This window comes from Phacochoerus africanus, chromosome 16 (assembly GCF_016906955.1).
Source record: "Phacochoerus africanus isolate WHEZ1 chromosome 16, ROS_Pafr_v1, whole genome shotgun sequence".
NCBI classification, from domain to species: domain Eukaryota; kingdom Metazoa; phylum Chordata; class Mammalia; order Artiodactyla; family Suidae; genus Phacochoerus; species Phacochoerus africanus.
Window position 1 is genome coordinate 26,021,841 of NC_062559.1, and position 16,703 is coordinate 26,038,543.

At 40.4% G+C, this 16,703-nt stretch overlaps 1 protein-coding gene across 4 annotated transcripts in view; it reads left to right on the plus strand.

Annotated features, from left to right (window-relative positions):
- Nucleotides 1–16,703, plus strand: part of TSPAN12 (tetraspanin 12) — a 66,831-nt gene that overhangs the window by 26,989 nt on the left and 23,139 nt on the right. For all 4 annotated transcript variants that reach the window (XM_047763311.1, XM_047763316.1, XM_047763315.1 and 1 more), the window contains one exon: nucleotides 12,733–12,807. In XM_047763311.1, the coding sequence (XP_047619267.1) occupies nucleotides 12,733–12,807 (75 nt within the window). The remainder of the gene's footprint in view (nucleotides 1–12,732; nucleotides 12,808–16,703) is intronic.

Here is a 16,703-nt window from a genome sequence, read left to right on the forward strand (position 1 = left end):
AATTAGTGATGTTTGGGCAATCTTGGTGACAGTTTAGTGTTTTTATCATTATTCACATATGATTTTCTTTCCTTGAACACTAAGCATGACTGTGAATTGGCTTGTGTTCTTATATTCGATCATTTAAAAAAAGAAAATATACATATTTTTGTTCAAGGGGAAAGTGTTTTTGCTTGAATAGATTTATTAAGAAAAGAAAAAAAAAGGAACACACCTCTTCACTTTGTAATAAATATTCATATTCATGGATCTATAATATTTAAAGACAACATTTCCCTTTAATACTCTTTTAGAAGGTAGGTTTGTGGATTTTCTGGACAATATACAGAAGTAAGTTAAAATGTGTACCTTGTCTGAAAATAAAGGTAAAGTAATTAAAAGAATGTGATTTTACAATATAGTAAATCAGCTATACTTTAATGAACATAAAAAAATGAATGTGTTTTAGAAGATACTGTCACAAAGTATAGGTAGATTCAAAAGTTGTTGCTGATACTAAAGTATGAATTCCCTTTCTCTCTAAAAAAGTCTTTTAAAATGTCTGATTTCCTAATGTGTTGTCTTGTAAATGATGTCACCGAGGTGCCTGTGACTTAGGAGCTTCTCGGGTGTGGGAGGGATCCGGCCACATTCGGTTGGGTCTGCATGAGAGGCACAGTTTGGATCAGGATCAGAATTCGGTCTGCTGGTCTTTGGCTGTGCGGCTTAGGAAATTTCCTGTGCACTTACCTGCCCAGGTTCTGCTGATGGGGACCCCTGTCTGACATTCTAAGGAATGGCCCAATAATACGTAGAGACCGCCTCTTCCGAGACCAGTAACACCCTGTATATCTTTCGCAGTAGGGCTGGGCATGCAGACTTTAGCTGACCTGGCTTACAAAGGCACAGAAACTGTATACACAGTGACCTGTCTAGCATCTCCAGTTGCGTTAGTGACTCGCCCTTAGTGCTTTACCTGTCATGATATGCATCACTGACCCCGAGAACCCCCTCGCCCTTGGCTAAGTCCCTCTCATCTTGGCATAACACCTTTCTCGGTCTCAGAGTTTGAGCAGCGTATGAAGCAGTCATATTCTAATCTGAACTTCACCCACATCTTTGATAGAGAAGCTAGTTCGACAATGACCAGTGTAAAGAAAATTGAAAAGGAAAGTAAATTAAGATACATTATTAGAGTCTTCTGTATATTTATTCAAATGTAAGCATGAGCAAAGGACCACAGCATACCAACACTTTCTTACTGTAGCTCAATTTTCTACATGGGCTTGGGAATGACAAGACTTTGTTTCTTCAAAAACTGATTTATAGTTCTAGCTTTTTCTCAATTAGACTTAGCTCATTGCATTTATAGTTCTTAAAAGAAATTTAACGTTGCCTTTTCTTGGCAAAATGTGTAAAGACTCAGAACGTCTTGAATAATTGGCCCTCGGAAAGTACCAAGCCTGTGTCTGCTATGACATTGTTTTGAGACTGGGCTAAAACAGAGGCTTTGTGTGGATGTGTGTTTTAAGCACAAGTGCTCTTGGACTGTTAGGAGTTTCGTCCCGGTGGATTCTTAACAGAACGTCGGCCGTTCCATTATCTTGTACAAATATTTGGCACTGGAATTCTCTTATTTACTAACTATAAGTAATATAATATTTTTAAACCTCCAATCACCAGGAAAGGAAAAATAAACAACTGACATAGAGATACTTAGCACTGAAAGCTTGCAGAGTTGAGTATTTGACAGGGTAGAGACTGGAGTTTATCATTTATCATTTAGTGACTGCAGACCTTTCATCAAACTTTTTGTTTATTAAACGTGTTGGTTATGTAGCATGTAGATAGGAGTCAAAAGGCACAGTGTTTTTAAAATATTAAAATGTCCAGTAAAGCATGGTATATTTTGAAATAATTTTTATTTGCAGAGAGGTGAATCTCAGGTGGGATTAATTTTCCAAGATAAGCCAATCTGACTTGAGGTTTCAAATTATGTTAAATGTTGCTTATGAAAAAGCAGTTGGAGTTTTGGGTTATAAATTGAGAGAAGAGCAGGTTAAAATAACTTTTACAGTGTTTATAATTTTTGCTTTTCTCTTGGTGAAGTGCTTTCTTACTAAGGAGGTTCTGTGCTACGTGGCTGATCATCTGCCCGGCTTGCACCGAGAAACTTACATAAAAGGGTTCAAGGAGGACACTACAGTTTTGTTTTAATGTAAAATTTCTTTTTAAATTAGCATGCGTGTAGAAAAATTGTTCAGACAATAACTGTCTTGTCATCTGTGGATATAGGATTTTTGTTTTCTTTAGATAGTAGTAGCTCCGAGCCCTCTCTCCATAAAGCTGGATAGGATGAGGATAAGTTTTATATTAACAGAAAATATTTCCTATAAGAAGACTCTCAATAATTGGAAGTATCTTTTCCTATGTTTCTCAACTGCTTATAAAGTTTAATATTCTCAATAAATGCAAGCACTCAATAAATTGATTGACTGAGGCAGATGGCTTTTTTTGTGTTCATTAGATTGATAGACGTTAGAAATGAAAAATTTTGAATAAATCTATTTCCCCAAAGTGAAAATTATTAAAACTATTTCATACAAAAGCAAATATGACTTTCTTACAAATTTTATCAAATCAGTTATTAACAGCAAAGACATAAAAGATGAAAAAAGATGATAAATCACTTTCAGTATTAGTGTTTTTATGGAATTTTAAGGAGCTGTTAGGCATTCATTAGCTGTGGAACTATATTTCCTCATAAAAATCTTAAAATGTAAGAACAAAGATTAATTTTACTATTAATTTTAAAAGAAGCTGATCTGACTGACAATATAAGTTTAAAACATAAATAGAAAAGATGCAGTTGCGATACAATCTGTCAAGAAACTTGACATAGCAGTTAAAGCAGCATTTGTGCCTTTAACTAGGCATTATTAGGTGAAGGGAAAGGGGAACTTTTCTGCCATCCTAAAATTTTGATATTATTGGTAGTCTTTTTTTTTCCTCAAAGATGAAAATATAGGTGTTTTAATTCAAAGGGTTGGTAGGGAATTCCCATGTGGTGTAGCAGGTTAAGGATCTGGCATTGTCAGTGCAGTGGCTCAGGTCCATGCTGTGGTATAGGTTTGATCCCTGGCCAGGGAACGTCCACACGCTGTGGGCGTGGCCAAAAAAAAAAAAAAAGATTTTGTAAATACCCATCTGAACATGAACTTGTGTGCATATGTGTTCAGTAGTTGGGGGTCTACAGATAATGGATTTTGAGGTATTGCTAACACCACCAGCACCATTCCTAATATAATACACACTGTGTGCCAGCCACTATATGTGCTTTACCTGTATTACTCATTAAATTCTCCCAGCTGTACTATAAAGTTGCCATTATTGTTATCTCATTTTATAGATGAGGACACTGAGACATAGGAAAGTTAAGCGATTTGCCCAACTATTAAGAGGTCGACCTGGAGTCTGAATCCAGGATGGTTGGCTCAAGGAATTGTGCTCTGAAAACTTTAGTGTTCTGTTGCCTCTCAGTGTGCTGTGCCAAGCTCCATTCTGTCTTTTCAAAAATAGAGCTAATGGTGATGTTTTTGTAATATTTTTAAGGAGTAAATTATAAAATGTAGGTACATCTCTGGCATAATAAGTGTACATACCTACATTTGCATATACACAGAGATATAAGTACACTCGATTTTTTACATACTTTTCATATACTTTAAATTTTATATACTCACAGTACTGATTATGCATACAACCACATGTCTCTTGAGCAAATAAACTAAATCTAAGCCTCCCTCATTGAACTAAATTGTCCATAACAGAGTTCTAAGCTTCACAATTTTGTGACCAAAATGAATTCTCACAGAAAATACTCCACCTCACACTGATTTGAGCAGAATGCTATGTGTGATTTTGTCTTTTTTTCTTCCTATTTCTTGGGCCGCCCCCGCGGCATATGGAGGTTCCCAGGCTAGGGGTCTAATCGGAGCTGTAGCCACCGGTCTACGCCAGAGCCACAGCAACGCGGGATCCGAGCCGCGTCTGCGACCTACACCACAGCTCAAGGCAACGCCAGATCGTTAACCCACTGAGCAAGGGCAGGGACCGAACCCTCAACCTCATGGTTCCTACTCGGATTCGTTAACCACTGCGCCACGACGGGAACTCCGCTATGTGTGATTTTAATGAGCAATACTGCAGGAGAGATTCAAACTTCCAAACACGGTCTAGAGAAAGAGCTCTCTAGGTGGGGTTCGTAAATCACGTTTAAGTATACACTTTTTATGTTTTTTCTCTTGGGTGGCAGATCTTCAGGGGCAGGGCTATTGCTTGTTCTAATTTTTTTTTTTTTTTTACTTTTATCAGCGTGCTTCATACACAAAATACAGGGTAAATTTAATTCTAAAATATTTCTCAGGAAAAATGGTAGTCTTCCACTGTTACCATTTTCCACTCCTAAAAAGCAGCAGCCGTTTTCAGTTCCCTTGGAACTTATATCTCTAAATCACAGCTGTATCTAACTCTGTTCATTCTTTTAGTTTGAAGCCGTCCGCCGTCCCTATGCATTGACCATCCATCCACATGGACGAGGCGGCACTGGCATCCTTTCCTGCCCTCCCCCACCCCACGCATACCTCCCGTCTCACCTCAACGCGTGTGTCCTCACCCCTTTGGTTAGAACAGCACATCAGCATCACTTTGCTTAGATCATAGACATGATGAGGACTATGTCAGCGTTACTCACAGCTGAGCCAGGACAATGGCCAGGTTTGCTTTTCTTTCTGGAATAATACTGTGGGGTTTGGGGGAGAATGAATAACTCTCCTATGTATTTCTGTTTAGTCCAACTCGAAACTTCCGCTGGTGTGGGTTTTCTCTTCACGTGTTCAGATGGTTTACGTATTCTCTTGATGCTATTTTTTTTTAAAAGGAAATCTCTCGGCACGTTCTAGACCCGTTCTAGTCTAGACTGGGAAGCTGTTGCCGTCATGGGATATCCCTTTAATACCCTTCTGAGATTTCCTTTGCCTCCCTTTTGTTTTAGATCCCTTGTTTCCTGGAATCCGAGTCATTGTCCGACTCTGTTTAGTCTCTCGCTTTAGGGAGCATATCTTCCAGTAGTTTCCTGAAAAAACATACATGGGAAATACATTTTTTAAAAAAGACCGCATGCCTAAAAATGACTCTTTATACCCTTCCATGTTAATTCTGATGGCTATAGAATTATAGGTTGGAAATCATTTTTTTTCTGGAATTTTGAAAACATTCTCCTGCTGCCTCCAGCTTCCAGTATTCTCTTGAGAAACCCAATGCTATTTGGCTTTTGAACCTTTGTGGAAAAGGTATTTAAATTTAAACTCCAAGTCTCTGTTTGCAGTACTCTACTTTATCCTCAAGTGTACCTGGGGTTCCCAGGTTTGAGACTCTGTATGATGGTTTTCAAAGAGTAACTCCCCAACTCTACAGATGGAGGTGGGTCATCACCCAGCTACAGAGTGTAGGAAAGGGACCTGAGGGCTCTAACTTCTTCCTAAAAACTTTTTCAAAAGTCACCCTCTTTTTAGCCCTATCTTCATCCACTTGCACACATGTTCAGGGCTTCCGGTGGAACTTGAGCTTTTGGGGGGCTCTGCAGTTTGAATTGGGTTGTTGCTAACTTGCTCCACTCCTGACTAAGCACTCAGCTTTTAGGGGACTGCGGGAAAACTTGCTACTCCTTGTTTGCCTTGTTCCTTCTGAAATGTATTTGCTCTTGTGTTTTTTTCCTTTACCTTTATTCTCCGAGGTTAGGTCTTTTAAAATATCCTTTTATTGTTGGGTTAGGGAAGTTTCATTTTTTGGTGTGTGTGTGTTTACTTGTTTTGTTTTTTCTTTTTAGGGCCAGACCTATAGCATATGGAGATCAGGCAAGGGGTCGAATTAGAGCTGCAGCTGTCGGCCTACACCACAGCCTCAGCAACACCAGATCTGAGCCGCGTCTGTGACCTACACCACAGCTCATGGCCACGCTGGGTCCTCTAACCCATTGAGTGAGGCCAGGGATCGAACCTGCCTATCCTTATGAATACTAGTGGGATTCGTTATTGCTGAGCCACAGTGGGAATTCCCTAGGGAAGTTTCAAGGGGGAAAAGGGATAAGGGCACATATTTAATCTACCTTCTTTAGAGGGAAACCCTGGGGAATGGGAGAGGTGTCAGGGAACCAGATCCTTTTTACAAATAAATATTTCTTTAAGAAAAGGTCTCCTTGAGATTTTACTATTTTGTCTGCACACATAGAAGGAAATGAAATAATCTTTGAAAGGGGAAATGAATCACCTTTATTTCTGTTGGAAGATGCTTTACTTACAGGTCACCAAGGGTTAAATAGGGAGGTGGGATTTCATGCTTTTATCCTCTCAAATGTTTCTAGTGGACAAAGGGACTAGTAAACTGTGCTGTTCTTGGTAGTCTGTGGTCAACCTTAGTTGAACATAACAGACAAATTGATTTCAGTATTTTTAAAGCAGAAGTTAGGTTTCCTACCCTCCACACCCTTCCTGCTTTAGTTTCCTAATAAGGATGTTTTGAAAAATACCAGCCATCGTCTCACAGGACAGGGATTTTACTAAAGATTTTACCAAATAGCTTGTGGGATTAGATGTCCTTTAGTGGAAGTGTCACTGATAATCTTTAGGAGGACAAGAACAATTTTGTTCACTGTCATTCCCCAATCACAGTTACACCCATCCAAGAAATATGCATTGAGTATGTGTGCCATGCCAGGCAGTATGTTAAGTATTTAAAACCTAATGATACCTCTTGTACTCTTGAAGTTTATATTGATATGGTTAATAAAGGCAACCTTTAGGTAGGGCTTGCTGTGGAACGGTGCTTTACCTGATTAAATCCTCAGTGCAGAGTTCCCTTTGTGGCTCAGCAGGATAGGAACCTGACAGAGTGTCTGTGAGGATGTGAGTTCGATCCCTGGCCTTTCTCACTGGGTTAAGGATCCAGCATTGCTGCAAGCCGGGGGTAGGTCATGGATGTGGGTCGGATCTGGCCTGGCTGTGGCTGTGGTGTAGCTCAGCAGCTGCAGCTCTGATTCAAGAGCTAGCCCAGGAACTTGCGCATGCTGCAGGTGTAGCCATAAAAAGAAAAAGAAAAAGAAAAAAGAAAGGAAAAAAAAAAAAAGAATCCTCAGTGCAACACTGCAAGGTAATTTTAATATTCTTATTTTACAAATGAGGAAACTGAGGCTTAGTAGTTTGCCCAAGGTCATCCAACTGGTGTGTAAAGGAGCCAGAATCTGAAGCCAAGTCTTTTTTATTTTAAAGCTCATGTTCTTCTATTTGAGTAGCTGAAAAAAAAAAAAAGTCAACAAAGCAATTTCACATATAGTGTTTTATCTCATCTTCTGTTATCTCACCCAGTGAGGACACTCATTTTTGAACTGAAAGGTAATTATTCTCAGCTTGAGAGGTTGATGGGAAAAAAAAATCACTAATTAATTGCATCATCTTGAGGATATATCTTATTATCATCTTGCCTTACTTGGTGCAGTTTTTTCATGAACATATGTTTTGGGATTAAACATTCATAAAATGCAAATTTTAGTTTAATTACAGTAGAAGAACTTAGCTGTTTTAAGGAAGTCTGTATTGAATACATTTTAAACAAATAAAATAGTTTGTAATGCAAATAATTGCACTCTAATTTCCTTGTATAAACATGCTTTCTCAGGCTTCATTTGTTTAAAATGTTTGGCTGATAGTAGCTCAGGAAAGCTGGGGCCTGTCTGCGTATTGTTCCTTTTCTTTAACTATGTAAATTGTCTTTAATGTTTAAAAGTGCACTGAATTATCATAGTATAACCCTCCAAAAAGACATGTAGTAAAACAGAAGGGCAGTATTTAAAATGGAAATGTGTAAGCAGAAGTCGGGGGAGTCTAATGTTAACAAGAAACTTGGAGCTCAAATTAGAGAAATTGAAGGCCATCTGAAATTTTTTTTTTTTTCCCCACTTGGTAAACTGATCATTATTTCCACCAACGTTTATTGAACACCTGCTGGGTGACAGGTTCTCCTCAGGCACTGGAGATAAAATAATGTTTCAGGACAAGATCCCTGCCAGCCAGAACCGATGGCCTGGCAAGTAAGTGAGAATAGGGACTTGTGGGTGAGGCAGCCAATTGATTAAAAGCCAAAGCCCCTGAGACTTGATGTACAGGAGACAGAGCTACCCTGATACTCGGGGTGGGGCGGGGGAGGAGAACAGTAAAGAACAAGAGATGAGACACTGGAAAACAAGGGGGCACATTACAGGGAGTGAAGGGCATATCCAGTAGGAAGGGCCAAGTCCCCATTGGATTGTATTTCACAAACCAGGTCAGAATAGCATTTGCATAACGCTTTACATATTCAAAATTAAAAATTTTCCAAACTACTTTCCCATGTGTCAAATCAACCTTGGTGGTAATGGAGAAGAAGGCTCTATTTTTAGCTTCATCGTGCTGATGAGCAGACTGATGGTAGGTCAGCTTAATGACTTTCCAGAGAACACAGAGTGTGTTTTAGAGCTGGATTTGAACTTAAATCCACTGACTCCAGATTCAGAGCTCTTGCCACCGTTCTGAGACAGCGCTCACTGGGGAGAAGGGCTGGTGCAGACCCTCAACAAACTACCTGTGCTGCGAAAGGAAGAGCTTGAGAGACACATGCTGACATCAGTTAGGCGAGAGAGGCACAGATTTCAATCATGTTGAGGACAACAGACGGTTTTGTGGTGCAATATGATCTGTGTGTACACTTCCTACCACAACGAAGCACAGCGGGAGCTGTTGCTTAATTCTTTGCTGGTTTTGTTCTACTTAAACTGTGGATTAACACCAGGTTTTATAGATGCCTGAGACAGACCCAGCCCTTAAACTAAACAGTGACTGCCTGCATTCTCTGTGCAGTGATCAAATATGAGGCTGACTTTATTTAGGGCTCAGAGCTCACTAAAAGAGAACCTGTAGACGTAAATGCAATTCATCTACCTATTTTGTTGTCTTTTTTTTTTTTTTGCTATTTCTTGGGCCACTCCAGTGGCATGTGGAGGTTCCCAGGCTAGGGGTCCAATCGGAGCTGTAGCCACCGGCCTACACCAGAGCCACAGCAACGAGGGATCCGAGCCGCATCTGCAACCTACACCACAGCTCACGGCAACATCGGATCCTTAACCCACTGAGCAAGGGTAGGGACCGAACCCGCAACCTCATGGTTCCTAGTCGGATTCGTTAACCAGTGCGCCACGACGGGAACTCCCATCTACCTATTTTGTATTAAGGATAGATTTGACATTTAAAATTTTCCTTGAAATCAGAAGACAGGATGGAGGAGACCAATATAGTGTCGACAGAGCAAAGACAGCTGACCGTGAAGCTGTAGCACCACCTGCAAAAAAGTTTTAGTCGAATTACATCTTTTAGACTTAATTTGCTCCAAGGATATTTTGTAATGTTGAGGAAACTTGTATTTTCCATCTCAAGGTCTAATAAATCTGTGCCCCTGAATGTAAGTAGAATAAAGACAGAGGAAGTGCTTTATATGGGATGAATTTCACATGAGACCATCAGAGCCGAAAGATGCATTTTCCCAGTTGAAAGAGTGTCCAGCTCATATGGACGTTTACCCCTTCTCTCCCACGATGGATCATCTTAGCTTTGAGTTCGTAATGAGACATTGTTTTAAATCTACGTGCTTTACATATGCGTTCCTGGAGTGGCTTATGTTATGGTTTTGCTTGTTCATTGGAAGGCTTACTTTCGGAAGTCATGTTGATGCCATGCCTGTAGTTTACACTGTCTTTTGAATCCACCAGCCTGGACAGCTACAAGCTATTGCACGTATGTGCAACATTTCGGCACTCACGTATATGTACATCTATGCCTTTCTGCTGGTGCAACAGAGACATCTTCAGTCAGGGGACAAGAAATGAAAATGGAATGTAAAAGGCTTAAAAATCCATCCAGAAATCTGCATGGTGGTCCCTGGGCAACGTCAAATTCACATCCATGCCCAAGTTTCCTCTTTGGACAGATCCTACCTTTTCAGTTTTTCTTGGTTTTCATTGTAACTAGAAGTCAATTTTGAAAAGAATTTACTTTAGAGATCTGAGAAGGCAAAAGTATCCCGTGGTGTAATTTTTTTTCCTAGAATCTCACTCTCTCCTAGAGACTTATCAAAGATAAGAAAATTTATCCAGCATACAGTTATTGAACATTTGGTCTTTTTGTAACATAAGGCGTGAATGCAGTATTGTTCATGTCGAGACATCTCTTCAGCAAAGTACCAAGGAGAATGTGGAGAAAAGCTGACTTGGAGGACTGTGTTCACAAAATTTCTCCTTCTTATTTTAAGGCTAAGATCTTCAAAGTCAGGTAATACTTGGAAATGAGATCTGAGTAGATTGAAGCTGATCAGGAGTCCTGTATGTGCTGAAAATAAAGGGGCTTATAAAATGGGATCCTCTTAAGAAACCATTACTGTATCTTTTGTATCAAATTATTATTTTTAAACATGTTTGTCTAAGAGATTTTATAGCTATTATTTTCTTTATTTTGCATATGAAAGAAGCCTATTAAAACTGATATCAGTAATTTGTATTTTTAAATCATGAGGGATGGATCATGGAAGCAGTAGAAAATCAGCTCAAATTCCTGTCTCTTTTATTTTCCCCTTCCCTTTTTTGGCAAGAATTACGAGCAGAGAAACCCAGCATTTAAACCTTGACGGCGCACGATCCTCAATCAGCCCACTTTTTCCCATTTCCCTGCTATGACCCTCGTTCAGTAGTCTTTTACTTGGTTTCCCTAAGCACACGCTTGCTTTCCTATAAGTCATTTTTCAGAAAACAGCCAGAATGATGTTTTTACAGCATATATCAGACCATGTCACCTGCTAATGAATTTCGCTTTGAATAAAATCCAAAATTCTTGCCACGCTCACGAAGATCTGGCTCTTTGTACCTTCTAGTCCATCTGCTGCACCCACTGTACCCCCCCACCCCCACCCAATCCCGGTCCTGTGCTTTTGTGACCACTGAATTCTTTTTCTTTCTTTTTTTTTTGGTCTTTTTGCCTTTTCTAGGGCTGCACCCACAGCATATGGAGGTTCCCAGGCTAGGTGTCTAATCGGAGCCATAGCCACCAGCCTACACCAGAACCACAGCAACACAGGATCCGAGCTGCGTCTGCAACCTACACCACAGCTCATGGCAATGCCAGATCCCTAACTCACTGAGCAAGGCCAGGGATTGAACCCGCAACCCCATGGTTCCCAGTCGGACTTGCCAACCCCTGCGTCACAACGGGAACCCCCACCACTGAGTTCTTAACTAACTAGTTCACCCGAGCCCTGGCCTTGCTCTTGCTCTTTCCTCTTCCTAGATTACTTTCCCACAATCTTAGCAGCCTTGCCTTCTCCTTGACAGCACTGACTTTTTAAAATTATTGAATGAAGTCTATTACATTTATAGTGGTGCGACAATTGTCACAACCCAATTTTATGACAGCACGGACAACCTGAAGATCATCTTCCGAAGGCAGCCTGTCCTGATCCCTCAGTCCAAGGCAGCTCCCAATTGCCTCCCATCCTATTAGTCTTCTTTCATATACTCTTTTTTGTTCCCCTACCCCCCCACCCCCTGCACCCGTGGCATATGGAAATTCCCGGGGCCAAGGATCAAATCTGAGCCATGATGCCAGCTCCTTTAGCCCACTGCATCACAGGGGGAACTCCTGTCTTCATGTATTCTTACCTATTCATATATTGTGGACCAAATATTTGTGGAGCACCTTCTTTGAGATGGGAACACAGTAAAGCTCCTGCCCTTCATAGAGCTGTCGTTCCAGGAAGAGGAATAACCAGTGATCCTCACTACCTGGTCCCCCCGAACCTGGCTGGCACTGTAAATGGAGGGGAGGAGTCATGGCAGCCGTGGCGTTGTTGGAATTCTGCCGGAATGAGTGCATTTTCAAAGAGCCCATTCTTTCTCACCCTTCTACGATTTGCCTCCAAAGCTGGAGAAGTGGCAAGGGCCAACCCGCACCAAGAACGCAGCTGCAGTGGTCTAGGTTTCTAAAATCTCTAGGCACATGCCCTTTTTTTTTTTTTTTGTCTTTTGTCTTTTTAGGGCCCTACCTGTGGCGTATGGAGGTTCCCAGGTTAGGGGTCGAATCGGAGCTGCAACTGCTGTCCTATGCCATAGCCACAGCAGCGCCAGATCTGAGCTGTGTCTGGGAGCCTGTACCAGAGCTCACAGCAACACCAGATCCTTAACCCACTGAGCGAGGCCAGGGATCAAACCCATGTCCTCGTGGATGCTAGTCGGGTTCATTAACCACTGAACCACGACAGGAACTCCAAAAATCTCTTATGCATATTCTTGAGCAAATCATATCATGCTGTCTTCTTTTTTCCTAATGTCTTCATTTGTAAGATGAGGTGGTCTTATCCATTGAGTGAATTAATCATGAAAGTATTTCATAAATAGAGCACTGTCCAAGGGGCCTGCTTAGGTGAGTAGTAACTGTTGTCTGCAGATGTCTCAAAGTTTGCTAAAATTGCCCCCATCTCCTCTTGGGGGAGAGAGCTCTTGAATATGTGCCTCTGGTTTCTTGTCTGTTGAATAAACAACACTGATAATATTGAGCTTGTCTCTCGTGACCATATTTTACTTTGATTCTATCCTAACAGTGTTCATTTTCTCTTCTTCTACAGTATTTTGGAAGTTTGCTTGTCATTTTCTGTGTAGAACTGGCTTGTGGTGTTTGGACATACGAGCAGGAAATCATGGTGAGTTCAAAATGTAATATAATCACAATCTGAAACAATATTCCCTCCGTCTTTTAAATCAGATACCCTGGGGTTGTTGGCACATGGTTATTAATATTTTTATGCTGAATGGTAACGATGGATAGTCCCAATGCTTCTGAAATATACCATTTTCTCTTCTAAGTCGAAAGCATAGTTCCAGAGCCTAATTGGTAATATTTCATTTGCTCTACTCTGATACGTGAACTTAATTCCACAGATTGCTTAAACATGGATATGATAGGCTAAAAATAACACATGTCCTAAAATAATTTCACCAGGTTCTGAGTATATAATAGGAAATATTTACATTTGCAACCGGACTTGAGAAAGCTTGAAAATCTATATAAAAACCTTCTAAGCTGCCAACCGCAGCTGCATCCTAATGGCTAAGACGCCTGCACCTTCTGTTTGCCATCAAGCTGAACCATCTTCCAAATTAAGAAATGTATGTGTAACTGGGTCACCATGCTGTACAGTAGAAAAAAAAAATTGTATTGGGGAAATAACAATAAAAAAATTAAAAAAAAGAAGTGTGCATTAGAATGGACAATAAGCATTTCTTAACCTTAAGATTTTACCAGCCATGCTGGGTTCACCACTTACACTTCACCTCTGCGCCATTGAGCATTGTGACTTATTTAATGTTTGCTTGGTTCATTGGTGAAAATTGGGGCATTGATCATCAATGAGGTTCAGCACCTTTACAAGTCTGTAAAGCCTGGCTGTGTTCATGGTGGCAGGTCAGATTTTTCCACTAAGAGCCTCATAGAGTGATTCTGTTTCAGGAAGATGATGGTTTTCCCCACACGTAGTCTTTGGACTGCCTACCGCAGGAGTCACCCAGGGCAGTTCTTTAAAATGCACACGATAGGGCTCTAGGCCAGATCTGCTCAGTCAAAAGAGAGGGAGAGGCAGGGACCATGCATTTGCATTTGTGGCAAGTTCCCTGGGTGCGTCTTCAACATTTTAAAATTTAAGAGCTCTTAGGAAGAGAAGGAGATTCTTTAATATTTGTTTCTGAGCGGCGTTGTGGAAGTTGCGTAAGAAAATTGAAGACGTTTCTGGGACCGGAGCAGTTGTTAAGGATTCTGAGGTGAATCTGCTACTGTATGTGACACTCTGTTTGAATACTAAGTGGTAATTACAGACTAGTGGGTCCTCTGCATACTTCAATTTACATGGAAACGATGCTTTGGCACTGCCGCGCGCGGCTGAACCCCTCTGAAAAACCCTGCTCCTTTCAGTGTATGACAACTCTCAGTAAGAAGAGAGAATTTATGGTTGCTTTTTTCTCTATTAAAAATTGAAAAGTCAGGGCAGGTTCTAACGAAATCTCCCATTAAAATGGGAATGCTTTCATCGCCTTTGAGAATCATATTTTCGCACCATCCCTAGAAGCTTGGTGTATTAAGGGAGTGAAAAAATAATCGGTTCTAGGGGCTCAATTTCGGTGTCTTTCTAATTTTTTGTTTTGTTTTGTTTTCAAAAAACATGGATCTCTTTAACATTCAAGCAATAAATAGTAAATTGTGTAATTAATTCTTGATCTCCCCATCTCAGCTTTTGTGTTCTTTTTGGTCATTAAAAGATGTTTAGAAATGAGGTTGCTTTCTAGTAGATTTGTTGTTGTTGTTGTTGTTGTTGTTGTTGTTGTTGTTGCTATTTCTTGGGCCGCTCCCGCGGCATATGGAGGTTCCCAGGCTAGGGGTTGAATCGGAGCTGTAGCCACCGGCCTACGCCAGAGCCACAGCAACGCGGGATCCGAGCCACGTCTGCGACCTACACCACAGCTCACGGCAACGCCAGGTCGTTAACCCACTGAGCAAGGGCAGGGACCGAACCCGTAACCTCATGGTTCCTAGTCGGATTCGTTAACCACTGCGCCACGACGGGAACTCCTTTTTGTTGTTGTTGTTGTTGTTGTTGTTGTTGTTGTTGTTATTGTTGTTGTTGCTATTTCTTGGGCCGTCTAGTAGATTTTTAAAATGGTTTGTATAGTGTTTATATCATACTGATATTTGATACATCTCCTAGGTTACACCACATTCGAAGTGAATTAATTTAAGGTATCTGAAAGGAAATATTTTGATCCTAGTATAATTCTAAGGAACTTGAGGGGATGGAAAGAAATTTATCCTTTTTAGATACTTTCTTCTGTTCTGTGAAGGGGCGATCTGCAAAGTATTTTCTTAGAGTCGCAGTGGTCCTAGGTGGGTGTACGCTGCCATGTCAGCGGAGGGCACACGTCACTGTTTTGCTTGAATAAATCTTCCCCCCGTTAAGTCACCAGAATAAAACAAGGGCTGTTTAAAAGTGAAGTGTGGAAAGTAGTCCTTTAGGAAAAAAGTTTGTCAGAGTTTTTTTTTTCTTTTATTGCTTTTGCCCTAATAGCAGTGTGAATGAAAAGTGCTGTTAAAGTTTACTAGCTGCCAAATTTGCAGCACTCAGCCTTTGCATAGAATGGGCTTTGTGCTCTTAGCTGTTCCATGCAAGGAGCCAATACACGTGTGTTTTCCTTTATGGCCAGATCAGGGCATTTTGTGCCAGAACCTGCGAGATCGCCTCTATTTCTTGCCGTATTTGGTCTCAGATCGATTGTGGTCACAAGGGGGAAACAACGTCTACCGATTTTGGTAAATAAATGAAAAATAGGTCTGTTCTAATAACCAAATCAAGAGATTTGGCATCACACAACCTCTTGGCCCATTATTTTTGTTTTTTATATATGTTCACCTAGTCATCATTCTTTCTCTAGATAAAATCTGTCAATAATATTAACCATTTCAGATTATACATTTCTAGAGAATTTCTTTCACTTCCATTTACTTTATGTTCAAAAGGACTTGAGATAATAAGAATTTATGGTGACTAGCTTGAACTTTGGTTAGTGAGTCCTTGAACTTTGGTTAGTTAGTCCTCTGAACTTTGCTTAAACCATATGAACACAAAATATACCCAGTTAGCTCATTATTTAGGGAACAAAGTTGTGTGCCCACGTGTTGGGGGTGTTTTCTATTGTACATTTCCAAGTAATAAAAAGAGAAAATTAACAAAGGAAATAACTCTTGTGGTCAGGAGTTTTTCAACTACTATTGATATTCAGATTTTTAAAAATGAGATCTCAAAATAATATTAATCTTGAGTTAGTGTCCAATTTGCTTGACTAAGCCCAGCCCGTGTTGCTTCAAAGACCAGATGTGGAGGTCTGTCTGGTTAACCGAGAGTTACTTTAACACCGCATATGTGGAGAGAGCAGGATTTGTCTGACCCCATTTCTCCTGTGGCACTGTCAACAAACATAGCAGGAGATGCTGACTAGATTTCTAGCGAACTGTTGTGTTGTGTATCTGAAGCTATGTCATGATTAAACATCTGTCAAAGGATGCATGGTAGGTGCCTTGAGAGTCAAAGCACCAAAAACTACTTTAATTTCAGAATTATTTTTTCTAGCATTCTAGCATTTTCTAGAAGTCTAGCAAACCCAGTTTTTGGAAGGGTGTTTACAAGCTTATTCTAGAATGAGGCTTGTATGGAGCTGACCTCTCTCTCCCATCTTCATTCTTCTCTCTTTATTTTAGCGCCATAATCTGCACTCACTTCAAAGAACAATTTTATAGGATTATGAAATCAAATCCGATGGCATTTTTTAGCAGGGATGGTTGGTTATGAGGAGCTCTTCAGGTATATCTATGGGACATAGAGTTTCCTAGTTTTGTGATTTCCTTGAACTTGATATTGGCATTCAGTGATTTCACATTATTTTGCTTAATATGAAGTACTTCCTCATTTAGTACCAAAAAATCTGCTGTGAAGATGGTTCAATAAGTGTTTAATAACCCCAAGATTAACTTAGACCACAAACAAATATAAATTTA